This window comes from Varanus komodoensis, unplaced genomic scaffold, assembly GCF_004798865.1.
Source record: "Varanus komodoensis strain SLA01 unplaced genomic scaffold, ASM479886v1 scaffold41, whole genome shotgun sequence".
Taxonomy (NCBI): domain Eukaryota; kingdom Metazoa; phylum Chordata; class Lepidosauria; order Squamata; family Varanidae; genus Varanus; species Varanus komodoensis.
In genome coordinates, this window is record NW_025335954.1 from 1,423,420 (window position 1) to 1,450,429 (window position 27,010).

The 27,010-nt window shown below is 47.1% G+C and overlaps 2 protein-coding genes across 4 annotated transcripts in view; one reads left to right on the forward strand and one right to left on the reverse strand.

The window, feature by feature from the left end:
• The window catches only part of CSRNP2 (cysteine and serine rich nuclear protein 2), a 43,764-nt gene extending 32,876 nt beyond the window's left edge, over positions 1-10,888 (forward strand). For all 3 annotated transcript variants that reach the window (XM_044443042.1, XM_044443044.1, XM_044443043.1), the window contains 3 exons: positions 392-651; positions 4,402-4,698; positions 6,085-10,888. In XM_044443042.1, the coding sequence (XP_044298977.1) occupies positions 392-651; positions 4,402-4,698; positions 6,085-6,981 (1,454 nt within the window). In that variant the 3' untranslated portion in view covers positions 6,982-10,888. The remainder of the gene's footprint in view (positions 1-391; positions 652-4,401; positions 4,699-6,084) is intronic.
• An 866-nt stretch (positions 10,889-11,754) lies between these two features.
• The window catches only part of LETMD1 (LETM1 domain containing 1), a 29,692-nt gene continuing 14,436 nt past the window's right edge, over positions 11,755-27,010 (reverse strand). The window contains exons 4-8 of the mRNA XM_044443045.1: positions 18,884-19,070; positions 16,698-16,799; positions 16,211-16,363; positions 15,117-15,213; positions 11,755-13,010 (exon numbers count right to left, since the gene is read on the reverse strand). Coding sequence (XP_044298980.1) covers positions 12,937-13,010; positions 15,117-15,213; positions 16,211-16,363; positions 16,698-16,799; positions 18,884-19,070 — 613 coding nt within the window. The 3' untranslated portion in view covers positions 11,755-12,936. The remainder of the gene's footprint in view (positions 13,011-15,116; positions 15,214-16,210; positions 16,364-16,697; positions 16,800-18,883; positions 19,071-27,010) is intronic.

Here is a 27,010-nt window from a genome sequence, read left to right on the forward strand (position 1 = left end):
GAAAAGTTCCCTGAGGAACTCTACTAGTGATCCTGTTTTGCAAAGCACAGCAACAAACTATTCACAGTGTGGTAGTTGCATTCCTGGATCATTCACTACCATAAACGTGGATGAAGCCACACAGGCCCTTCATGGACCGTGTGCATTTCCTAGAATGTGGCAGAATCTTCTGTAGTGCTTAAAGATCAAATAGCTGGCACATCAATATGGAAAATTTTGAAAATTGTTGTGTTACATGATAGTTTGTGTGAACCATAGCATAACTGCAGCCTTGCAGACTTTCGGATACCAGTGGGGAAAAAAGAGAATGTGAGTGATATGAAGGTAGCAGTCCTCTCTGTCTTCTGGCATGTCTCATGTAGTGTGTCTATCCTGCTTTCTTGCCTCTCAGCAACCTCCATCTTGAAAAGGCAGAAACAATTGCGCAGGAAGAACGTGCGCTTTGACCAGGTGACAGTGTACTATTTCGCAAGGCGTCAGGGATTCACCAGCGTGCCAAGCCAAGGGGGAAGCTCCTTGGGCATGGCCCAGCGCCACAACTCCGTACGCAGGTACACCCTTGGGGAATTTGCCCAGGAGCAAGAAGTGAATCACCGTGAGATTCTTCGAGAACACCTGAAGGAGGAGAAACTCCATGCCAAGAAAATGAAGGTATAAATGCCTACACGACTTTACTCACTTACTTGCAGAGGGTTTAAGTTTTGCATTAGGGCAGCGTAGTTGATTGGCTATGGGGAATTCACTTTGTGTACTTGTAACTGTTTCCTCATTCTGTAACATTAACCGTAGTACTTGGCCTCCCTTCCCAAAGGCTTAGGGAAATCTACATGTGGAAAGCGGGCGCCCTGAGCCCTAAGTGGTCACATACCTTTTTGCACCCTGCAAAATTCTTGTTCTGTTATATGCTGTGCTAAAATAAAGAGATATGGTGCCAGATTTACATCTCTGTTAATTTTATACAATTTTCTTTGGGTTGTGCAAATATATCCTGTTTCTCTGCCACAAACCATGGTTCTGTTCCCCTACCACATTATATTTATATGGTACAATTTGATGTGTACTTCCAGAAACAGCCCTTCACATATTTTGGTGTACAAGTAGGCAGTGTTGCTAATGCAAAAAATGCAAGCATGTAATCTCCAGGAATTCTTTCCTGGAGTGAAAGGGCCTAAGCTTGCCAGTGGCTTTCCCACCAGGACTTGGTGATGAAGGGTCACTTGAGCATGAATTAGCTTGTTGGTTAAGGCACAGCAATTCCCTAGCTGTTTGCACCCTAGCAGTAGAAAGAGGAGGCATGTATTGGTGGCTTGAGTTGATTCTCCTCTAGTGACCTGGCACCAGCTTTTCCACAAGCCTTCTGTTTTCTGTCAAGCCGATTTATGGGAAAGCTTAGCAGTTGCCGTGAAAGATACTGGGTTGTAGTCTGCCCCCTAGGCATGAGTGTCTTGTTCTGGTTCTCTCTGTATCTTGCCTCCTGGCTGTCTGGTCTGTGTGTCCCATGGGTTGCCTAGCAACTGGGTTTCCCTTACCAGACTGGATGCTTCTGTCTAAAAACCTAGAATTTCTGATCATTCTCTCGCTGCCATGACAACCAGCTTGGCAAAAGAGACAAATACCCATCCTGTAGTCCTTCAGCTGCTTCCTTCCTTGTAGCCTACTTCTCACACAGAGGCAGAGGTCAACCCGTCTTAGTTACTTCAGGTTAAGATGTGGGCTCCCATGTTTAAGTTCTCATCCATACCAAAACATCAACACCATACTGTAGATAATTAGTGCATTGGAAAAGGGCTAGACTAGAACCCTTCATCCTGGCTTGTTAGTTTTCTATGGGCAGGAATTTATTATTTTATTCTGTATTGCATGGAGGAGAACTGAGTTATATATAGTCCCCCAGCTGAAATCTTCAGTGTACTTCCAGAAACAAATCTACTTCTTCCTCCAAGAAAATGGGGCCTCTGTTATGCCTTCTCCAGCTCCTGTGGCTCTAAGACCCAGTCACGATGGATAATTTGAGTTTGCCAAGACAGTTGAGAAACGCTTGGGTGTGATCACAGAAACCAAACACAAATAAAAGAGAAAATTCCCACCGAAAGTTGAGCAGGGCAAGTGTAGCCCAGTGTGCCACATCTGCTTGGACTGCATGCCCTTGATGGCAGGCTCTTTCTGCCAGCGCGGTGATTATGGCCTCCCGTGAGGCTGATAACAGTGAGCTGCAGCACGCATCATCGACTTTGTTTGTTGCTTTTGTGTCTCACTTCCTCCAAGCGGTGGGTCGGTTTAGTCCTGCAGCAATATTGTGGCTTGGCCCAGCAAACAGTATGTTCAGCAGAGATTCTTAGATCCCAAACTGAAGCTCTGACAGATGTAGCCATTGGACCACACTGGCTCCCACTGCATCCCACTGAATGTGAGGAGATGGGAGATGGAGTCACTGCTCAGGTAGTGTTGCCATGGCCTCAGTCACTCAGTGAGGCTTCGTTGCATCACGTCTCTGAGGACTGGTCTCCCTGTAATCCTGTGGCTAGTCTGATGAAATAGCTTCCACTTGATTTGTTTGTGCTGTCAGCTCATTTTGCCCTTGGCGGTACTGTTGGCTGTGAGAATGTACACAGATCAGAGGCAGGAGGGAGAAAGACTGGAGGAGAAGCAAAAACTTCTGTGTACAGGTAGAGGAGAGAAGGGCAGCTGTCCTCTGTGGAACTTCATAATTTTGGTGGTGCTGGACGCCAGATCATTAGTTCAGTTGTGTGCGTGCACAGCGGTCTCCTGGGAAGAAGTTCATGGATCTACTGGGGATGTTATAAGTCACTTTTTAAAGCTGTGCCTAAGTATGCCAGAATCCTCTATACAAAGCAACCCTACTGCATCCTTTTCATCCAGCACTTCTGGATGGCACAGCTCCCATCATACTAAATTTGTACATGCCTCTCATGAAGGCTTTCATTCTTGGTGTCATTGCCTTGAAAAGTGCAGGGACTTGCTTTCATGTCACTCATGTCTCAGATGTCTTCTGACTCTTGCCTAAAGAACAAGTGGTAAACACCTCTGGACAGTGATCTGCTCTTTTGCTTGTGTTGTTCTGTAAGGCACTCTGTACATTGATGGCGCTGTATAAATAACCTAAAACTGAAAGGCTGGCATGCCCTAGGAGCCAAGGTGAAGCTGAACAGCATTGGCTTCTTATTTTGTGTTGTTCTCTGGGGGAAGCGTAGAAGAGCACCACCATTCTGATCTGCAAGGAGAATGAACTACGAGTGTGGAAGTGATACAAAGCTGCTTTGTAGCAAGCTGACCCATATAGCAGAGTATGTCTGTGCTGCCTGAGAAACCACTGTCCTGGGCTTCAGGAGGGGGCAGTTCTTTTGAGCCCTCCCTGGAGACACCATAGATAAAATATGGGACCTTCTGCATGTCGAGCAGGTGCCCTGCCAGTGTGCTAAGGCTCTTCCCTTGTGTGAACCTGTGTATTGCAGAGGTAGACTCACTGGGGAGCTAGAAACTGGCTGCCACTCTCTGCCTCTGTGCCAAGCCCAGCTTGCTTGACATATAAAGCATGAAGCGGGCCCAAGGGCTGACAGCATCTTCTCTCTGCTTGTTTTCAATACTCATTTGTATTACTAGCATCTTGATCTGGGTGAGGGAGAAGATGAATGGCTAGGAAAATCCTTTCTAGCTCTTGGAAGGGTTGGGACATACCTTTTCAAGGACGTATGGACATAACTGCGATCGTCTGCGCTTCACAAAGCCCTGCCTGTATTCTCCAAGCAACTTCCCTGTTGCCAACAAAGAGCATTTACCTAATGTTGCTTCACGTTAAAGATGTAGGTTTTCAGAGCATTTGGGATGTCCTAGCTTAAGGCTAGGCCTGCTGGGGAGAAAAGAGATGGGAGGAGAAGAAGCGGGTTGGTGGGCCATAAGGGCTAGTGAATGTTTGCTGTGGCAGAGTTTTTCCTCTGGGCAGGAAACTGAGCCCCCATCTTTTAACTGCGAGAATGCCTGCCAAGCCTTCACCAGACAATGCCTCTGCTCCCAAACTTCCTTCTGTAGCACACAACAGCCAGGGTTGCGGGGCTTTTTGTTTGTTTACTTATTTTAAAGCCAAAAATTCTGTGCTATATACCGCATCCTGCTTTTATGCAGTAGCAAAATGCACGGATCTGTGGCATCAGCACAACTCTGGCTGGTCCCCTAAGTTATCAGTGTGGTTGTTTCTAGGGGATTATGGTGGATCTTTCAGTGCTGCTTTGGGATGGGTGGCTGTTGCTGCACATTTCAGTCCAAGGCAGTTGCTCTGTCTTTTTGAAATTTGTATACTGCGAAGCTGGATGTAGTTTGAGTGTTCAAGGTGAATTTTGCTCGTGTGTCTGCGTGTATTGATTCCTTCTCCCACCCCCTCAAAAGCTAACAAAGAATGGCACCGTGGAGTCAGAGGAGGCGGATGGCTTGACTCTTGAGGATGTCTCCGATGATGACATTGACGTCGAGAACGTGGAAGTGGATGACTACTTCTTCTTGCAGCCGTTGCCTACCAAACGGCGCCGTGCCCTCCTTCGGGCTTCTGGGGTTCACCGTATTGATGCAGAGGAGAAACAGGAACTCCGCGCCATCCGTCTCTCCCGGGAGGAATGTGGCTGTGACTGCCGGCTGTACTGTGATCCTGAGGCCTGCGCTTGTAGCCAAGCTGGAATTAAATGCCAGGTCAGTGGAGAACCCGCTAGGCTTTGGCCTGAACTATACTGTGTTGTCCGTGTCTGCACTTTTGGGCCTTGGGCTGTATGCATCCAAGTTCTGCTTGTGGCTCCTGTCTATGTGTTAGCTTTGAGCTTGTAAGGTGGTGCTGTGGAGGTCAGTGGAGCCCTAGGAGCTATTCTGGTAGAAGGTATGCAGTGGCATTGCAGCCTTATTTCTCCATCACTGAGGGAAAAAGAGGAAGTCCCCATCATTTCAGGGGAGCATCTTGAAAGCAAAGGCAAGAATTAGATTCTGCTTGAGGTCTTGACACAGGAGGCAACAAGGTGATTCTCTCCTTTCCACAGTAAGCTAAAAACAGTCCTGTGATGAGGAGAGCCAGGTATTACAGCAATAGGAATCTCCTTCCAGGGCACGGAGGGGTTTTGCATGTGGGATCTGCTGTCTCTCTGCTTCCCTCTAGTGGCTGGCTTGTGAAATTTGTAAATAAAAAAAGCGTGACACAAACTCTGCAACTTTTCTGCAATTTTAAGCACATTGTATGTGCTTCTGGTTTACATTATTCTACTTCTCCTGGCTATGGGAGGAAGGATCAAGGAACTATTCAAATTCCAGTAAACCACTAGAAATCTTGCTTGGATCTTTTCCTAAACCCCAGTATTTTGTCCCTTCTGAAACTTGAGCATTGCCTATGCTCTTGCATGTTATCTTCATATCAGTGAGAGCTGAAGACTTTTTTAATCTTTACATTTTTCTTTATGCAAAACTTGAGGTTCTCAGGCTATGGAATTATTCATCCTGTACCAAAATTTGTGCTGGCACTGGGTAGAATTGTTCTTACCCGCAGCCTTTCTGACACAATCTGAATGTGTGCACTGGCACATCTTCATTCGCATCCTTAATTTTTCCAGACACGCATTCTTCCTCCACCACTCCTCCCTTTTGCATGATAAATCTGCAGCGCTGGTGCAGAATCCCAAGTTGCTTTTTCCTTGCTCCCCTCATGCTAAAAATACAGTATTGATCATTTTGAAAATGAAATATTCCAGGGAGCTCTCCTTGTCCTTCCCAATCTCCTCCTCTCTTTTCACTATAAATAGAATTGGACTGATAGTGTACGTCACTGGTCTTCTCTGGGTTCTCCTGGCACTGTGAAAGAGAGAGGTGGGCTCACTGGGGAACACCTAGAGGGACTGGTGGGGAGCCATGGGCCCCTCGCTGGCCTGCTAGCCTGCTGCTTGTCATGAACAGCCTGCATGGATTGTGCATGCTCCACCTGACCTGATCTGAGCGTATGTTTGCTTCTTCCCACCCTGGCGCAGCTTGCATCTCCTAGTCATTTCCACATTGTTCTTGCTAGGTGCAGTTTCACTGTTCCTCGCTTCCCCTACCCAGGTGGACCGAATGTCCTTCCCATGCGGCTGTTCCAGGGATGGCTGTGGAAACATGGCCGGGCGAATTGAATTCAATCCCATCCGGGTGCGGACTCACTACCTGCACACCATTATGAAACTAGAGCTGGAGAATAAGCGGCAGGTGAGCCGGGCCCAGACTCTGGATGATGAGACTCCTCCCAGCTCCAGCAGTGATTGGCTGGGCACCCAGTCCCCAGAGACGCAGGACTTCCAGGAGTTCATGGCTGAGAATGAGACTGCAGTCATGCACCTTCAGACAGCAGAGGAGCTGGAGCGGTTAAAGGCTGAGGAAGACTCCAGCAGCGGCTCCAGCAGTGTGGAGAGCCTCGGGGTGTGCATTTTGGAAGACCCTCTTGCTGTCTCCGAGGGGATGTGCCCCAGCCTGGCCACACCCATCCTCATTCAGGCCCAGCTGCCACCAGGTTCCTCTGTTCTATGCTTTACGGACAGCTCTGAACAGGCGAGCTCGGCTGAGGGTGACCAGCCCTTCTTGAACAATGGGCCTGTCATGTACTATCAGGTCGACCAAAGGTCGGTGCTGGGGGTGAAAAGCGAGAGCAGTGCAGAGGAGTTGGAGGTAGCCCCTCGCTATACAGAGGAGAAGGAGCTGAGTGTCTATTCTGTCCCCATGGCCTCCCTGGTGCCTTGTGGCCGAGCCACAGCCTCCAGCCGGGCAGAAGCAGGCAAGGCTGCTGTGTCCACAGAGTCCCTTCCTTCCGAGAGCTGTCAGTCTGAAGCTCCTCTGCCAAGCCCGCCCTTCCACACAAACGTGCCGCAGGACAGTTTGCGGCCCCAGAGTGCAGGGCAATCTCCAGAGAGCAGTTGCGAGCTTCCGTCTTCTGAGGAATGCTCCCTGGGACCGGCTCTGACTGCATGACACACCCCAGCCCAGCTCAGCTCTTATCTTGACGATGTCTATTTATTGACAGTGGTTTTACCGAAAGGCCTGAGCCACTGGAAATTATTTAAGGGGGGAGGGGGAGAGGAGGTGGACTGCTTTGTACAGGCTCACCCTAAATTTAACTAAATCAAGCGCTTATGGCTGCCTCAAGGTAAGAGGGTCCTTTTGCAAATCGGGTGGCCTCTTGAGACTGACGGGGCTGGACCATAGACAAGGGACAGTCCAGACAGAGCTGCTATGTTGGAGGCACCTTACCCCATCCTACAAGGACCAAACGTGAATGTGTCTCATGGAAGCAATAGAGCGAAGCTGCCTTTCTCCTAAAGCGCTTGGCAGGTTTGGGGCAAGGGGGGCAGAAGAGGACTGTGTTACTGCTATTCAATATCAAGAATCTGTATGTGCAGTGGAATCTCCTTCTCCATCCAGTTGCTCATCCCAGGTGAAGCGGCTGCCGTCTGTACCATCCTGTCATCTTCCGTGCTTTGTCTTCTTGGTAACTGTGATCTTACCTGCTTTAACAGCTTTGACCCATTTACACACCTTAGGCTGTACAAACGTTTTATTTATGTGACATTTGCGACACTTCTTTCCCTGGAAAAACTATATATATTTTTAAAAATTCAGTGCGGATTAACTTTGATCATGACTGGCCACATCTACAGTTTGGCATGCAACTGTTGGACAGAACCATTTTCACTCTGGAATCTCCTGGCCTTACCAGTAGCTTCATCCAGACTGTCTCTGTCTTGCTGGCCCTCAGTGGGGACTACCGAGATTAATTGGATTAAATTATTTTTAAATGTGCTGACTGTTTACTAGTGCATATTGTGAGCCCATGACCTGTAGCTGACTCTCCAGTGTGCATTCTGGGCTGTGGGGGGATCTGCTGCCTCCGTGACTTTCAAGCCCTCCTGGGGTCTGGTTCTATGAACAACGACTGCACCAGGGTGCAGTAAAGTTCAACTTCTCAGTGGAGATTTAAGTCTCTGTTGAAGTTTCTGGTGGACAGAAGGTATACAGAATACTTGTCCTTCTTCCGTCCCATCATTTTATGATTTACCCCCTTCTCTTCAGCTATGATAGGATGTTCCATTCTGGTTGCACAAGCTTGGAGAGGAAAGCCTTCTGTTCCTCCGCTTTCTGAGAGCAGCCTAGCATTCTGGATGCATTTGAATGGCAAGAGGCCGATATGCAATGGAATTGCAGCCTGGCACATGGCAAGCACAGGGCCAGTGCAAGTGCAATAGGGTGGCAATGGAGGGAACGCCCGCATTTTATGCATCGCTGTGGTCTCCATCTCAAGGAGGTGTGCAATTAACTGTTCCAGTTAGTCCTGGAATAGAAGGGGAGAGAATGGGGTAACAGTAGAGGTGTCACTCTCCCTCTTTATTTTAGCGACCACTTTCCTCCCTGTAGAATAACAAAAGCACTTTTACCCTCCACTGTCCTAGGCATCTTTCTCCCATATGTTTTTGTCATGTATAGATTATTGCTTTCCTCTACCTGTCCTGACCCAGAAAAAGGGAACGGTAGCTGTGCTGGTCCAGACGCAGAAAATCCAATATGCATACCAGCAGTTGAGTGAAGGGTCATCTTTTGGCTTCAACCTATCCCATAATGGTTAAGGGTAACTATGTATCTTTGCAAACCCATTTAGAAGAGCCCAAGCTTCTGAGATGGATCTAGCTCTCTGGTGTACTGAAGCAAATGCCCAGGAAAGGGCCAGCAGGGATGAGAAAAGGATTGCTTGCGACTTGTCCTTTCACCCACAGTGCTACAACCCATGGAAATCTCCTATTGCTGTGTGGATGGGACCACAAAACTGACAGATTTTAACTATAAAAAGCCTTCACTATGAATCTTCCTTTTTTCCATCCAGAGCTTTCCTTGTGCTTTTTAGTGCATATGATACACTGGAAACTTACGTGCTTTGCCTCATTGTTAAATACTTGCCATCTCACCGCCTTCTGTTGCAGTGAATGGTCTAGAAATGGTACCAGTGTGTTCAGGAGGCAGACCTCTCCTCTGTGCGATTGCTTTTGAATGGGGGAGAGCCCCTCAGGCAATGCTGAATATAGCCTTAAAATGTCTGTCACGGTCCCACTTACAGCCTCGCAAAGCAAATGGTCGTACACATGGATGCTTCTTGGGCGGCCACATACGCACACGCGCCAGGCTTTGTGGCTGAGGGCTCTGCTGCTCATGTTTGGAGTTTTCTTCCATGCTTCCCTGCTGCCTAAGGTCTCCTTGGGTCTTGAAAGGGGCACTGGTACCTAAGAATCCTTCCCAATCTCCATATTAGTCGTTTACAAAATAAAAGGTGCTATAAAAAGCTGGCTTTATTCTTAAAGGCAGCCATTTCTAGATGTGACCCTCTCAGCAACGTAAGACTGGTGTGCCTGACTTTGGAGCAAACGGATCCCAGCAGTGAGCTGAGATATGCTTCCTCTAGAAAACTGCACAGACTGTCCTCCCAGTCCAAATGCACAAATGGCAGGTCCGTGGCCCTCTTAGGATCACCTTGGAGCACTGTGGGCACCCATTTTCCAGTGTCACCTGCCTCTACACAAGGGACAGCCAACTGCTCCAGGGCCATTTGCACTGTGGGCTTCCTGCTCTTAGTGAAGGCAGGAGGACGTGCCTTTTTCCTGGAATCCTTTTGCTTCCAGCTTGACTGTTGCAGCAGTGAGCTCCAGGCACCTGTGCGACAGACATGCCCAGGAGTGTCAAGCCTGACCACCAGCCCCTTCCCTTGATTTTCTAGCCGTTAACTGCCCAGTGTGTGGTGTTTGTTTTTAGGACTGGCTGTGGTCAGCTTTCAGCTGAAGAGGTTTAAATGGGGCTCACCTCAGCGCTTGTGTCTCTGACAGCGTGTCTCCTCCTCCTCCTCCTCCTCCTCCTGTGGAGCACTTTAACTGCAGCTCCCCTTCACCACATCCCAATACTGACAGATGGTTTGCTGGAATATCCTTCCTTCAAATGGAAGCAACTTCACACTTAAAATATCAAAGCACTATTTTTAAAACACTAGTAGGAGTTCTCACAGCTAAAATTCTAAGATGCAAAGGATGTTAACTAGGTTGATAAAAACCTAACTGAGTATATACCCACTGGTATATATTCCCTCCGAGAGGAGAGCAGGCACTGGAAGCATCTAAGCTGCTGTACTGGCCTTGTGCCATAATTGTCTCCATCAGCCAGCAAGGCCTATCTGCTCTTTTTTGTGTCTGTGACCTTGGAATAATAAACCAGTGCTTTGCTTCATTCAAAAGGAAAAGTGACTTGGTTGCACATAAAATTGGCTTTAAGGAAATAGGGTATGAGAAACTGAGAATGTGAGCTAGTGGTGTAAGTGAAGCTACAGAATCTTAACTCTAAATCCTGTAGTAGGAAGCAGAGATTTGAGTTCTTAAAAACCATTTGTTTAAGGAATGCTCTTTAATGCAAAAGTATATCCTTCTCCTCTTGCCTGGCTTAAAAAAAATACACTTCTGATCTACTAATGTTGGTATCACACATTCATCACAAAGTAACTTTTTTGTAGTAAAACATCCTCTCCCCACACTCCTTTTTGGTGCTACTGAACTGTTTACATGGGAGCAGCCCTTTTACTACCTGTTTAGAAGACACCCTTTATTTACTAAGCCCTGGTCCTGAGACATTTGGTACAAGCTCTGTCCTTGCTACATCAGTTGTGACTCTGATACCTTGCTCTCTGCTCTCCTGCATTACATGGTATACAGGTGGCATTTTCAATGTGAATCCAAAGCTTGTCAGGTCCTTTACATTTTGTTTTGCCTTTTATGTTCTTTTCATTGTGATAATGCTGTATTTAAAGAGGATATTTAAGTGTAAAAATAAAAAAAAAATGCTTGAACTTGCACTGAGAAGCTTCTGAATTCTCCTTTTTAGACGTTAATCTTGCACAAAGCAGTCTATTCCATATATACTTCGTGCATGTAGTGGAACAGTATGCAAGAAACCTTTGTAATCTCCTAATTCTGGTTACAGTGCTGAGCATGCCACACGTCACACTCCTCTTCCTGATCTGAGCATAGTGCATCAGTGTCTGCAAAAGTACTAAATCAGACAATCATAATGAAGCTGTACCAAAACCTGTTTGAGGAAGAATCTCATCAGGGCTACTCTACACACATCCCTGCACCATGGCTAAAGCAAATCATGGAAGGGGCAGGCCATCCAGGGATGCTCCTAGTCCAAGGATGATTACAGATGCAACATTGTGTACCTGCACCAGGATACTGAGAAGGCCATTGCTTTCTAAAGCTGGTTTTTTGCAAGTTGAAGGGCTGGCTTACCCATGCTTTGCATTAGTGGAGTCAGCTTCCTTCCTTCATACTGAAATTTCAGGACAGCCTTTCACCAGCAGTGTGACTTACTGCCCTGTAGAAAGGGTTTAAAGACTAGCCTACAGGTTGAAATTAGTTGGAAAAGCATAAGCAGAGTTTGACAAGAGACGGAAGCCGTTAGCTCTGCTTGGCTGGAATGGACAAAGGAACGCTTGCTGCAAGGAAGAACGGGCATGGTTTTGTTGGGGATGCCACTTGCCTGTGTGCTACGTAAGCTGCACCTTGAAGAGGAAAGAGCAGCAGCAGCAGCTGTGGTGGTTCCTGGAGAACACCAGTCAGTTCAAGATCCTCAAGCCCAATCCTAGGCTGTTAGCACAGACTCCTAGGAGCAAGTCTTGAGAACACAAAGTACAGCCTTTCAAAGGATGCAGGACCCTGGTAAAGTATCACATACTGTTGTCCTTTATTAACCATCTTTAAGGAAATAGTCACATTTCAGTTACAATACACTTGAACAGCCATTCACATTACTAATTCTTCACACATTTTTATAACAACTAATTTGACTACTACTTTACCAAAGGTAGGAGTGTCCCGCTCCTTTATATTTGGGCCAGAATTCCAGCTTCTGGTGTGCAAGACTTGGCCTTTTTCACTGGGAGACTTTTTAGACCTGTTTCATTATCACTTAAGTGCTGTGGAAGTATTTAAGACTTAGGATATAATGAATCTTGAGTCAGAAAAGTCCTACAACTTCCAGGATTGTGGAAACTTGTAAGAGATTTTTCTGTCCAAACATGCACAGGATTGCACCCTTGGAGGTACAGAAGTAGTTGTGTACATTTTTATTTTATCAGCAGGGTGTCACAATCAAATTAATGGCACTGTACAATGGTATAACAACTGCAAATACCTTGTTTAATTCTGAACCACCTTGGCCAAAATGAAATGCACTTTTAATAAAGCTTATGCAACGGAGTGATCTCTTTCTTAACAGAAGAGCTTTTTCCAAGTATTAATAGGATTTCAAATAGAGGTGGCTCAGAAAGAACTGATTCTTGCTCTTGTTTTTGCACCATGTCATAACAGAAAATGACTGAGCTTCCCATCCAGTGTTGTTAAATCAACATTATTCTTCAATGAAATTAAAACGGGGCAGCTACTGAAGCATCAGAAAAACTTAGTTACTCAGCACTTACTACCTGAGAACGTAGGGCTTGGCGCTGGCTGGTACTGAAAGTGTCACAACTATGAGGAGCCCGGGTCTTGGGTTCTGGGCAAGACTTCTTCAGCTCTCTCCCCATTGGAAATCCATATGCTGTCACGGCAGGGCCACAAGGTCATTGTTGACATGGACCTGGTGGAATCTTCTGTGCTTGCAGTTCGTCTAGCGCCATCTTGGCAATTCTCCTGATTCTCTCCAAAGCAGTGGGAACGTCTTACTCATGATGCAGTGTTTCTTCTACCCTTCTTTTCTGGGCTAATAATTTAGTTGGAGAAACCTCTTGCGCTGGACTCCTGCCACTCTGACCGTAAGCAAAAATCCAATCTCCCCTACTGGTTAAGTTGAGTTGCTGTCGAAGCATCTTTTCAGAAAAGGTCTAGGAGAGGTTGCCATCAGTCAGTCTTTGATGAAAGGGTTGAAGTTAGTGGAAAGTAAGACCATGCTGTGGGCCAAGAGTGAAACCTCAGAGTCTGCCAAAAGGAGCAAAAACAAACATCTGAATGAGAGTCCTGAATTACGGAAGCAGGAAGGGGACAACTGCATGTGTTTGTTAATCACAGTTTTACTGCTAAGGTCCCCAACTTGGGTAACAGAATGTTGTACTAACAACGCAGGCTTTGCGTCATGCCCCTAGTGTTGCCATTCCCAAAACATTCCCCCAAATGGAGTCACCAATGGCCTCAGTCCATTCTCCTCTATCCCAAACACTCCTACAAAATGCACTGAAAGTGCTCTTGATGCCTTTGCAAATCATTCCCACACCCCTTACACTTTCGTCCTTGTCCTTATTTTGCCTTGCCTCAAATGGCTGCTTCTCAAACACGTCAGCTCTGAAGTCTCATTCACCCTTAACTTTCAACCATTTCTCCCAATGTCCCCATTCCCTGGGGTTCCCAGAACAGGCAACAGGGCCACTTCCCCCAAAGCCCATGTTTCCCATCAGGTGTTTAAATCAGGACCCACTCCTTCAGCATGATCCTACCCCACCTTTCAGAGCTTTGAGGGATGCCTCGCTTGGTGTTCTGCCACCAAATAAACTGCAGCAGATGAATGTGTGGGAGAGGCCCTCTCCTCGGTCTGAAATTCCCTGCAAGAGGCCTGCAGTAAATGCTGCTGAAACCACAACCTGAACAATCCAGGTCTCCGCAATCTCTCACTTCACCTGCAATTGCAACTTTGTTCCCTACCTTTTCCTGTGGCCAGGAGGCCACTGTTACTGAACAGAGCGCCGAGCTTTTCAGAACTGTTTCTTGTGCACTTGCCTTGCTAGTTTAAGAGTGCAAGGGTCCATTTAGTCAAATGGATGTTAAGTGGGTACGATGGGCCACGATAAACACTAAGGGTACAAATACAAACTCATCTGTGATGTATTCCAAAAGGAGCAAAGGGCTAGGCTGAACCCCCTTAGACGTAACCTGATGCTGAGTTTACATGGCATGCCATGCCTTCATTCTGGATTATTTAACCTGCAATGAGTAGCAGTGTTCATGGGCACAGATGAGCTATGCAGGGAGTTCCTGGTTACAAACAAGTTCCTTTCCCAAGAAAACAAAAATTTGTCTTTAAGTCGAATTGGTATGCAAGTTGGATTGCGTATAGTCAGTCCTCCAAACTCATGAGGGCTAGGGGTGCCGGAACCCTGTCAAAGGGCAAAAAATGCAACTCTCTCCCTGCCCCACAACTCAACAACACTGCTTCTTTGCAGCAAGGAAATGCCAGAGAGGCTTCCCTCTCCAGATGCAGGGAGCACAGAGGCATGCTTTGGAGGCTCCACTGCCCTTTCACTTCCTCTCTCTCTATGGTAATGATGATTTTCTGCAGTAACTAAACAAAAATTAATAGACTTTACTGTAATTCATTCGTAAGTATGGGCTGTTCGTAACTTGGGAACTGCCTGAACAAACCCCGACCATGGTCTATTTAACCTTTCCATAACTTGTTTGGTTCACACAACAACCCAAATGAAGCCTGCATATTTAAAATAGTAGCTACACGTCACAGTGGGCTGTATTAGTGTCCTGCCTTGGAGTTCTTTGCTGAAAGAGTGGCATTTGTCACTGCCAAAAGTTCAGCAGCAAGTTTCCCCTTGTTTGAATCCTGGGATGCTGTCCCAGACAGTGCTAACTAATGGCTCCAGGAAATTCTTGCTTTTCTTCTTGGTAATCCACAAGACTTTTCATCTGCTTCCTCCAATTCTGGTTTTGACATGCTCTCCCCCCTCTCAGCCCTTTGCAACAATTTAATAACATTTCCATTGACACAGGTAGCCATATTTACTGATGAAGCAATTATGTACCAGATAAACAATACACGTATCTTTTTAAGGCCTGGGAAACAGATTCCATTGTGCCCTGCTATGAAAGGATGAGCAGAAGAAGCAGAGAAGAGCAATGTGACCACCAGTGTCTACTCCCTCACCAATGCCAGAAAAAGGAGGAGTGGGAGGGATCAACAGAATCCAGTTTCTTCCAGGCTGCGGGGGGTGGGGAAGATGGGAGGGAGGGAGGGAGGGAGGCAGGGATCTCCGAGAAGAGTTTTAACAGAAGCTCTCTTTTCTAGAATTCAGCCAGTCTTACCTTTCAGCGAGCTGGAAAGTGCTAGCCATTGGTTTAGCCAAAGCCTGCAAGCCATGGTGTTGAGGTGAACAGAGTCCAAGCCACGGATATAACAAGCCTAGAAAAGACAAGGAAGACACTGTTGGATACATGAAGATGCTTCCATTTTGCTAACCATCACCAAACCCAAGGAGGTGTATTTCCTAACATAAGGAACTGATGTTTAAGTCATGAAGGCTGCTCTGGTTACATGCATGGCAAGCGAAATTGACAGTAATGTTGCTTAAATGGGCTTGCATAGGCTATCTGCGCGTATAGCACCATGTTATAAGAAATGAAAAGACTTAGAAGCCTTGCTACTAAGGGATTCAAGCATACAAAATCTGAACACAGTAGATACCAGTTCTGATTTATCTGTGCTAGGGACCCCCAATGGTGTTTACCTATGTCCCGACCTGCCCCCTGCCGCATTGTGTTTTTAGATTAAAGATATCTTAAAATAAGTTTCTTTTTAAATGGGAGGCTAGTTACAGCAAAGCAGCATGCCCGCCTCCAGCACATTCTGTATTTTCGCCTCACTCATTTGTCTTCTGGAAGTGTGCCCCTTATGGGTGGCCACACCCCATGGAAGCCATTTTGCGAGAATGCCCGTAGCACTTTCATCAACACCCCAAATGTGCTCCCCAGCCATAAAAGCTTAAGCATCACTGACCTAAGCCATTAAGGAAGCAGCTGCAAAAAGCGACAAGGCCCAAATGCAGAATGAGACCTTCCCCTGTATGGCTCTGCAGCACAATTGTAATGCATTTTAACACAAGAAAAGCGTAGCAGAATTTCAAGCATTAGTGATCGTCTGAAGTTCTTCACTGGTTAAAGAGCTGATAACTGCTCAGTAAACACTGAACGTCATCCACAATATTAGCTGTACTCTTTATGCAGGGCAGGGTACTATTTTGGTTTTCTCAGCCTTCTATTATCATTACTACTCATTTCCCTCCAAGGGTCCCCACACACAAATTGCCCTACAAAGGTGCACCCTTGGCAGGAACTCCGGACTGGTTCCCAGTCAACGGGCAGTGCAATCAGTGCAGCATCTCATACAGATTCTGCCTCACCACTGCGACTTCTTCATCTGTCAGCTCTTTCACTCCCAGTTGCAGCATGGCTTGGTCCAGGAGGTGCAGCTCCAAGAGGTGGCTTTGCAGGCGGTATCTCAGGAGGAGGGATGGCAAGTGAGGGGTCAGGAACAAAACACGACTTAGCGCTTTCTGAGGAAGAGAAGACAAATGTGGGATGAAAAGGCCCTAGGCGGTCACTCACAGCTGCCCTGTTTTCCAGCGCGACATGGGGAGTAAAAGCAGGCATGTGCATCACTTTCTGGAAAAAACCCTAAACACACATGCAAGGTAGCATGAATGGATCAAGGAGAGCACATGCTGTAAGAGTCCCAATTTAAGCAACCACAGCTGGGAAGAAAGTAATTTCTTGCTTTTCCAAGAGGCACAGCAAGAAAGCAAGAAAGAACAAGTCATGGTAGAGGATTCATAAAGGAGCAGGTGGGCCATCAGTATATTTTTATTTAATTTCTTGAACAGTACTTACCACTTGCTGAGCTTTGAGCTGCTGGATGCCAAAAGGATGGTCCACAAACAAGGTCTTCACTGCTTTAAGTTCGGCTATGTCTGGGTGGCATCCCTCATGAACCTTGAAAATTAAGAGCTGGTTACTAACAGAAAACACCATAATGCATTCCAAGAATAAAGGAGTAAGTGAGCAATATCCACTGCTGAGCCCATGCAAGACCCTCTACAAAGCCAGTTCACTGTATATCTGAGCACATTTTAACCAGTAGCAAGACGTCCCTTCACTGCAACCATCATGGGCTGGCATACCCTCCCATTATGTTTCACCATTACTATGCAGAAAGTTGCTGTACCATGTGCAAGGTTCTACCTGGCTGCATCAGAGGAGCAGGTGCGACAGAGAAGCCCCTCAACCAGCCTGGCAAGGGCCTTTGGCTCTCTTTCCAGAATCATCTCGTGCGAGGCAGGGGTACCTGAATGTGCTTATTAGCCACTCCCTCCAGATCCCCTTTCCATCAATCTATTAAAATTGTAAGCCATCACTTTGAACTGTAAAGCACTCAAAGTGCATTTATAAAAGGGTAGTATATAAATTTCAAATCAATAATAAGCAAGGCATGAATACCAAGCTATCATTTTTCTTGCTAGGACGAGATAAGGGAAGGACACAAGATAATAGTTTGCTCCAAATTAGACTTTTGTATACGAGTTGCTATAAAGCTTCAGATCCAGCTATGGCACTGAATCTGCCTTGCTCGCCCCATATGATGACCTGTGCATGGAGAGGGACAGGGGAGGTGCATCCCTGTTGGTTCTCCTGGACCTCTCAGATCAGTGGCTTTCAGTACCATCAACCATGGTATCTTTCTGGATAGGCTGGCCAGGGTGAGCGTTGGAGGCACCACTTTGCAGTGGTTCCACTCCTACCTGCCTGGCTGATTCCAGGTGGTGGTGCTGGGGGATTGTAGCTCTGCACCATGGCAACTTTTGCCATGGAATTCTGCAGGGCTCCATTCTATCCCCCATGCTTTTTAACATCTACATGAAACATCTACATGAAAGGTCATCCGTACGCTGATGATACCCAGCTCTACCTCTCTTTTACACCTAATCCAGCTGAGGCAGTGGCTGTGCTGAACTGGTGCCTGGCCGGGGTCATGGGCTAGATGAGGGCCAATAAACTGAGACTTAATTCAGACAAGATGGAGGTCCTGTTGGTGGGCAGTTCAGTCTTCCAGGTTAGTGTTACTAGCCCTGTCCTGGACGGGGTTGCACTCCCCGTAAAGGATAGGGTTTGCAGTTTGGGAGTGCTCCTTGACCCAGAGCTGCCCTTCAGCTTCAGCTGAACCACCAATTGTGTCCTTACCTGGATTAGCACTGCCTTGCAACGATCACCCATGCTCTGGTAACTTCCCGATTAGATTACTGTAACACACTCTATGTGGGGCTGCCCTTGAAGACGGTCTGGATACTTCAGTTGGTCCAGAATAGAGCTGCCAGGATATTAACGGGGACCGGCAGGTATTCACATATAATGCCAGTCCTCTATCGGTTACACTGGCTGCCAGTTGAAGTCTGGGGCCAATTTAAGGTGCTGGTGATGACCTATAAAGCCCTAAACAGCTTGGGTCCTGGATACCTGAAGGGGCGCCTTCTTCCCTATGTGCCCTCCTGCCCCTAGAGATCTGAGGTGGAGGTCCTGCTCTGCGAGCCCTCCTTGAAGGAGATCAGGAGGGTGACTACCCAGAAGAAGGCCTTCTCTGTGGTGGCGCCCTGACTACGGAATACACTCCCCAGAGAGGGTCATCCGATGCCAACGTTCTGTTCTTTTCGGCGTCAGGCAAAACCCTTTATATTTTCCTGTCATTTTAATGTTTAATTGATTTTAACTCAGGTTTTAGTATTTCAATTGTCAGACGCTGTGGTTTTTTTTTTTTTATTCTACTCGTTTTATTGTAAACCATCCCAAGATGCTAGTGGCAGACAGGGAAATAAATAAATAAAGGCTCGGGCATACCTTTAAAATCATCTAAGGCATCAGACATTTACAACGAAGTGATGGAATAAAGGAATAATGAAGAACTCGGATCATGATTAGCCAACACAGAACATATAAAAGCCTTATTTCTGAGGAGCAAGGTATCTATAGCTAAAGACCTACATGAGTGCTTCTGTCAACTGGGATCCTTTGAGGAAACTAGTTACCTTTTTGCAGAGATCTAGCATCTGTTTGCGAAGCTCCGGATCAGAGAGGACATTAGACAGGTTCTTCAAACCATCAACCACTTCGGCATATGCCTTCTTCCGCATATTGTGGTAAGTGCCCAGAAACTCAGCTTGCTGTTTCATAGTCCAGAAGTGACGCATCAAGAGCTGTCTTGGAAACAGATACCTTGGGAAAGAGATTATCCAGAAATGACAGATTTCCAAACCAAGCTGCAGCAAGGCCAAGGCAGAGGTGTGTACGGTGTGCTATACAACATCCGATCTGATCCAAGGGGAACCTGTTTTCTGCACCAGGAAATGTCATTGCACAGCTTCTCTTGTTCATGTAAGTTTTGCCTATTTTTATACAACTCAAACTGCTGCTTCTGAAAGCCAAGGTGAGGAGCAACTCAAAACTGAAGTTCTTCGTCGTGGGCTCTGTGCATCACACATATGGGTGCTGCGCCTGCGCAGTGCCTAAGGCCGGAAAGATGGCAAAGCTGACGGTTTTTGGCGGGAAACCCTGCTCCCCTCCCCCACAATGCTATAAATAGAGCGGAGTGTCCGCCATTTTCTTAGTCTTTTGCGACTGCCGTTCGCTGTGCCTCAAGGCTTCTCTTTCTCATATCGTATTACTTTTACCGTTAATCTTCTTGTTACTAGTTAGTGTTTATTCAGTTTCCAAGTTACTCTTCCTGTTCGAGTTCTTCCTACTCTCCTGTTAAAAAATAAATAAATCCCAAAAATATTATCTTACCCTCTTTACTATCTTCTCCTTTTTCCTTTCCGATGGCGCAGCGTACAGGCTTTCGTAAATGTTCCCAATGTGGGTCAAAGATGTCGCCAGCTGACCCACATGATCTGTGCCTCCTTTGACTTGGCGAGGGGCACAGGACGGATAAGTGCGGCCATTGTCAGGCCTTCACGAAGCAGGCAAGGAAGAATCGTGAAAACCGCCTGTGAAAAATTCTTTGGGACCAGGCCCTAATGCAGTCTGACCAACTGGCTGCTAAGACTGCTTCGGCTTTGGCTTCGGCTTCTGCTGCACCTCCTCAACGCCCATCGGCTGATGGGGCCCAGGTTGTCGAGACCCAGCAACCTCCTCCTTCTCCCCACAAGAAAAAGGAGACAAGGAAGCACGGAGGCTCCGATAAATCTTCCAGTCATAAGAAGCCGAGGAAGGAGAAGTCGGATAAGACAGCTCGTAAGCCTAAGAAGCCAGATCTGGGTCGGCACCGTGATTTGGAATCGTCTGCACCATCGATCCCAATGGCCGCGATGGTACTGACGCCGATGGGCCCGTCCCTGCTAATTGCTATGCAGGTGACGCCTCCAGGGTCCCCTAGATGGGTCATTCTCTCATAGCATTCATCGCCCGAGCGACCCAACATGCCGCTTCACGAATCAATCTCGGATGGTGAGATTCATGATTCACCACCTACGGCATGCTCTCCGACGCCGATGCCGCAACCGGCACCAGTCGCATCCCAGCACAGGCACCATCATTCACCGGAACAGCCCTTGGAGGAATGGGACCAACCCCACTATACTAGTCACCGCGGGGGTTGGGATGAATATTCATCATTTGCCTATTACCCATTGGCTTGCTCTCCGGTACCAAGAGAAGACCCGTCTACCTCCAGGCCATCGTGGTCAGGGCATCTCGCCTCTCCAGGGGAATCATCCTCTAGCGGCCCAATGCAGTATGGGTACGAGTCAGATGACTCCGAAGTGGATTCGACTTCCCCTGACTTAGCCATCACCACTCAGGGTCCGGGATCGCCTGAGGAACCCCACGTCACCTTCGGGGAGCTGATGGCTAGGCTTCTCTGTTCGCTGGAGATCGAAGCACAACATCGAATCGATCCCAGCATGGACAAGTTCTACGACATCGTCAGAGGCGAGCAATCAGCAGCTATTATCCTACCACTGATTACCACCCTACACCAGGCTATGGTGCAGCCCTGGGATCTGCCCACCCAACCACAACCAACGTCGAGGAGGTACGGATATACCATTTCTCCTGCACCACCTGAAGCCAAACTCGGTGGTCGTCGAGTCCTCTCAGGGAAGAATCGTGGGGCCACCCCACCCCACCGCGAGACCACACCATAAAGAAGGGCGGAAGATAAGATATGCTGGTGCATCCAGTCTATGCGGCCTCTGGACTCGGGCTCCGCATATCTAACTATGAGGCAATGCTGGTCCGGTATCAGTATTTCCTCATGCAAAAGCTTGAGAATGTCATCGCTTAGATACTGGACCAGCAAAGGGACCTAGCAAGCGTCTTCATCAAGGAGGCCATGCAGCAGGTCTTGATACAGCAGCTGTCTATGGCTAGACATCATGTGGACTCCGATTCCAGGGCTCTGGTAAGTGCCATCTCCCTCCACCGGCATGCATGGCTGCGGAGTTGCAATTTCTTCGATGAGATGAAGCGTCAAATCAAGGAAATGCCGTTTGACGATTCCGGCCTCTTCCACTCCAGAACGGACCACAAACTCAAGTCTATATATGAGTCAAGGATGACAGTGCGTCGTATGGCGCTCCCTGCCCAGCAGAGACGTAAGTGGACGTGGTCCCATCCTTCGCATCGGCCCCAGCAATATTCCCAATTTCCAGGGAGGCAACACTTCCAGCAATGTCAGCAGCATTGGAAGCAAACCCCGCAGCAGCAGTTCCAACAGGGTCATCATTATGATTCCAACAAACACCAACACTGATGGGTTTCGCGAACCTCTCCTCTCCTCCTGCTCCCACCTTCTCCTCTCCCATTTGAGGAACGGCTGCAAAGCTGACTCCCCATTTGGGAGTCCATCACATCTGATAGGTGGGTTTTATCCATCATCCAGCTCAGATACAGAATAGAATTCAACTGTTCCTCCATCGGGTCCGATCCGATTTACACCACGCTCATCAGTGCTAGTGGATGAAGTTATCCAACTACTTCGTAAAGGAGCGATCCGACAGATTTCCTGCTCTGAGGGACTTCACGGATTCTATTCAAGATACTTTACTGTTCCTAAATGGGATGGTGTTCTCCGTCCGATCCTAGACCTAAGGGACATTAATAGGTGTATCAAACCTAAGACGTTTTGGATGACCACCCTTCAGAATATCCTTCCTTTGCTGAGGAGAAAGGATTGGTTTGCCTCCCTGGATTTAACAGATGCTTACTTTCATATTTCAATTCATCCCGGCCATAGGCGTCTCCTACGTTTCGCCATCGGTTCCAACATACTTGAATTTAATGTACTTCCAGTTGGCTTAGCCACCGCTCCACGGATCTTCACAAAATGCATGGCCCCAGTTTGCACATACCTCCAGCTTCAGGGTATTCAAATATACCCTTACTTGGACGACTGGTTACTAGTTTCCCAGACCCGGGAAGGTCTTCTATCAGCTGTGGACACAACTTGTTCCTTGCTGGACAATCTGGGACAGTGTATTAATCGTGAGAAATCATCCCTTGTCCCCTCGCAGGTGATTGACTTTACTGGAGCATGTCTCAACTCCGCTCTAGCGTGAGCATTTCTTCCTCCAGCTCGTCATGACAACCTTTTCTCATGGATCCACCGAATTCGACGAGACAGGACTGTTCCAGCTCTCTCGATCCAAAAGCTTCTGGGTCATATGGCCACGTAGGTGTCCATCATTCCTCACACCAGACTTCGACTACGACCACTTCAGCTGCACTTCAACAAGATGTTTCATCCACAACGGGACTCGCCTACCAAGCTGACTTCCGCTGTTTGTCCTACGCACACTAGAATGGTGGACAATTCCGGACAATTTGTAGGTGTTCTGTTCCGACTACCTCACCCCACTTTGACTCTGTATACCGATGCATCTTTGATTGGTTGGGGTGCCGTTTGTGCAGGACTACGGATGCAAGGCACTTGGGATCGACAGGAATCAGTCAGGCACCTCAACTATCTTGAGCTTCTGGTGATTTTCAAAGCTCTTTGATCCTTCGAGGACACTGTACAGCGGCACGTGGTGCAGGTCATGTTGGACAACATGGTCGCTGTGTTCTATGGGAACAAGCAGGGCAGGACGAAATCCACACCTCTAGCTTGGCTGTCGATGAAGATTTGGGATTGGTGCATCCCGAAAGACACTACCCTTCTGGCGGTTCACCTAGCCGGTACCGACAACAAGGAGGCAGACGTTTTGAGCAGGTGAATGTCGACAACTCACTAGTGGGAGTTAGATTGACAAGTTTGCAATCAACTTTTTCGATGTTGGGGACAACCAGACATGGACTTGTTCGCTACCCACGAGAACAGGGTATGTGAAGCGTTCTGCTCCAGGGCGGACATTGAACCGGGATCAATGGGGGATGCCCTCATGGTCCCGTGGTCCAGCATCAACTTTTATGCTTTCTCTCCGAGTCCTCTGATTACAAAGGTCATATCAAAGATCATCCATGACAATGGATGGGTATCCATCCATACCAATGGGTATCCTGATCACACCCTGGTGGCCCCATCAAGCGTGGTTCTCCACCCTCCTCCGTCTATCCGACAACAATTTTCTCCGCCTACCATCCGTGCTCACCTAATAACGCAACAGGGAGGAGCTGTTCGTCATCCGGATCTAACTTCATTGAACCTCACAGCTTGATGGCTCAAATGATCCACACTACCGACTCGGTATCGACGGCAACCCATTCACCTCGACTTTCCAGTTACGAGACTGAGACACCATTCATTCACTCAGAACCGATAGACTTTGCCTCAGGATTAAATTCTCTCGATCCAGATATACAATGCATTCTCAAATCTGTGTTAAGACCATCAGCGCACAGATCCTACGCAGCAAAGTGGCGTCGATTCTCCTCTTTTGCAGAGTCCAACTCGTTTGCTGCTCAGTCGGCATCCGTCGAAAACATCCTGCAGTTCCTTTTAGAGTTGCATCACTCGGGACTTAAACCTTCATCTATAAAGGTTTACACAGCTGCAATCTGTCTTCTCTCAACCAATTATTAGAAGATTCATCAAAGGACTGCAGAATCTTCACCCAACAGTTCGTCCTGTTATGCCTATGTGGAGTCTCTTCGTTATACTTCAAGCTCTCACCAGAGCCCCATTCAAACCTCTGGCGACTATTGACTTACGACTCTTGTCTTGGAAGACTGCCTTCCTCGTAGCTGTTACTTCGGCCCGAAGGGCTAGTGAACTTTGTGCGTTCCGAGTAGATCCTCCTTATTTGAGCTTCCATAAGGAAAAAGTGGTCCTTCAGATGGATCTGACATTTTTGCCTAAAGTGGCTACGCTGTTTCATGTTAATCAGGACATTGTTTTGCCTGCTTTCTTTCCATCGCCATCAAACCCGATTGAAAGATCTCTACATATGCTTGATGTGCGTCGTTGCTTAGCATTTTATAGATCACGTACGGAATCTTTTCGACAGTCTAATCACCTCTTCGTGAAGTATTCAGAGCGGGACAAGGTTATCTTATAACTTCACAGAGACTTTCAAAATGGATTGTGCAAACAATCGTACTGGCGTACCAACTTGCTAAGATGTACTTGTTGTTCCAAGGGGTCACTCCACCAGAGCGGTGGCAGCTTCGTCCGCCTTTGCTGAGGGAATCCAAATACAGGACATATGTAAAGCTGCAACTTGGGTGGCTCCGTGCACTTTTGCCAGGCATTACTGCCTCGATGTATGTGCCAGACAGGACTGCTCCTTCAGTAGAGCAGTCCTCTCCGCCATTCTTCGATGACACCTCCCTCCTCCGATTCGAGTAAGCTTGTTAATCACCCATATGTGTGATGCACAGAGGCCACGACGAAGAAAGGCAGCTTGCTTACCTGTAACTGTCGTTCTTCGAGTGGCCATCTGTGCATTCACACAACCCACCTGCCGGCCCCGCTCGGTGTCGGTGAGTAGATGTTCTGTCGGTACCATGTTTCATTTGACTGTCATGGTCCCTGACTAATTCAATGCTATATATCCCTCTTCTGAGAGGGGGCGAACATTCGGTCTTCTAAGACTGAGAAAATGGAGGACACTCCGCTCTATTTATATCATTGTGGGGGAGGGGAGGGGAGCGGAGTTTCCAGCCAAAAACCGTTAGCTTTGCAATCTTTCTGGCCTTAGGCACTGCGCAGGTGCAGCACCCATATGTGTGAATGCACAGATTGCCACTCGAAGGACAGTTGCAGGTAAGCAACCTGCCTTTCTCAGGATATACAATAAAGTATCTTCTCCCAGATGAATCTACTGGCAATTGAAATAACATTCCAGGATCCTTTTCCAAATTTACCTGTCTTCAAGGTCTGCCAAGTGGCTACTGGGGGCGGGGGGGGGGGGGACAACACCTACAGTGACATCCTGATGTTGAACTTCCTTCCAAAGGAGATTTGCCTGAGCCCAAGTCTTATCTTTACCTGGATGCTTCCATTAATAAAAGTAGTGTTACGTTCCTGTTTTATTTTAGTATTGTTGGTTTTATAATGCATGTATTGTACTGTTCATAAGCCACCATGGGCTTTTTATAAATGAAAGACAGGATGGAAGATTAAATCAAAATATTCTGCACTCATGCAGAATCCTGCCTCATATACACTTCTCAGAAGCAATAGGCTGATTAGTAGACATAAGACATAATTTTGCGCAGGGCAAAGGTTAGGTTAGGATTCAACCATACTGGATGGATGGATGCAAGTTAAAATAATGTTTATGTTCACCTCATTTGTAGGTCTTGCTTTCAGTTTATGGAAGAAAGATGGCACTTTGATGTATTAAGAAGCTTGTTTATTTATTTATTTATGGATTTATATCCTGCCTTTTTCCTATGAAGAGCTCAAGGCAGCTTACATCGCCTCCATCTTATCCCCACAACAACAACCCTGTGAGGTAGGTTGGGCTGAGTGTCTGTGACTGGCCCAAAGTCACCCGGTTGGCTCCATGGCCGAGCAGGGACTAGAACCCAGATCATCTGAGTCCCAGCCCCATGCTCTTAACCACTACGCCACACTGGCTCTCTACAATTCTCTAATTACAATTATCTAATTGTAGCTAGATAAATCACATCAATGGAAAATTCAAAGTCATCTATGTTAGAAATTTGGCTATACTGTCCAGGCTACATAAGGTCCAAGCTAGATGTGTTAATTGCATGGCTGCAGTTAATGTGCATGCCATTCCACAGTCTCTTAACTTGGGAGGTGGGTGGAGGGCAGGGAGGGGACGTTTGATTCTCTTTTTCCAACATTCCAGTTGCAGCATCCTTTGAAATGCAAAGGAGAGACTAATTTTGTTGCAATCGTGGCAGGATGAGACATGGCAAGGTGAGTTGTCATGCTATCCAAACCCAGACTGTTTGCTTCATGGTGGTTTACTTTGGGGTAACAAGCCACCCCGGTAACCCATAGACTGCACATTTTTTGGACAGGGAAAAATAAACAGAATTCATGGCTAGACAGTAAGGAAGGAGAAAGAACGGAAGATTTCTTGGCTGGAAAGCAAATGGAAATCTGTCATATGTGACCCCTTCCCAGCCATGGAAACAGTGGAAATTATTTTTCATAAATTACAAAAACATTTACACACATTTTAGGGACCAACTCCTTCTAAAGTCTATATACCCCAGTTGTCTTTTTTTGGAATCTCTGCAAAAACAAAACCAACCAGCACAGAATGAAAAGGGGTTGTCATTGGAGCAGTGGACAAAAAGGGATCAGTCAGAGCAGTGATGGGAGAAACAAGATGGGTTGTAGTGTCATAAGGGATGCTGGGATGTGAGCTGGAGGACCAACTGGAGGAGGAGGAGGAAGAACCCACCATGAGCCCAATCCTCTTTTGGGAGTACAACAGGTTATTAGCAAACAACCGTCACTGTGAAGCTTATTCGCAGTGTGATCTCACCCACGGTTAAATTTGCCGCTCTCTCCCCACCAGTCCTAAGATTGTTCAGGCTTCTCCACAAGTGCTCTCTAACAAAACAGTGGCCACCTGAACTGCATTCCTGCAATTATTACACCCAGTTTGTTTTTAAGGCATGCGCTTTGAAGAAAATGAACAAAATTAATGGTGAGCACCTAGAAATGGTCAATTTGCTGAATCCCATCCTTGCCTTGGGAAGAAAAGCAGGTTGCTTACCTGTAACTGATGTTC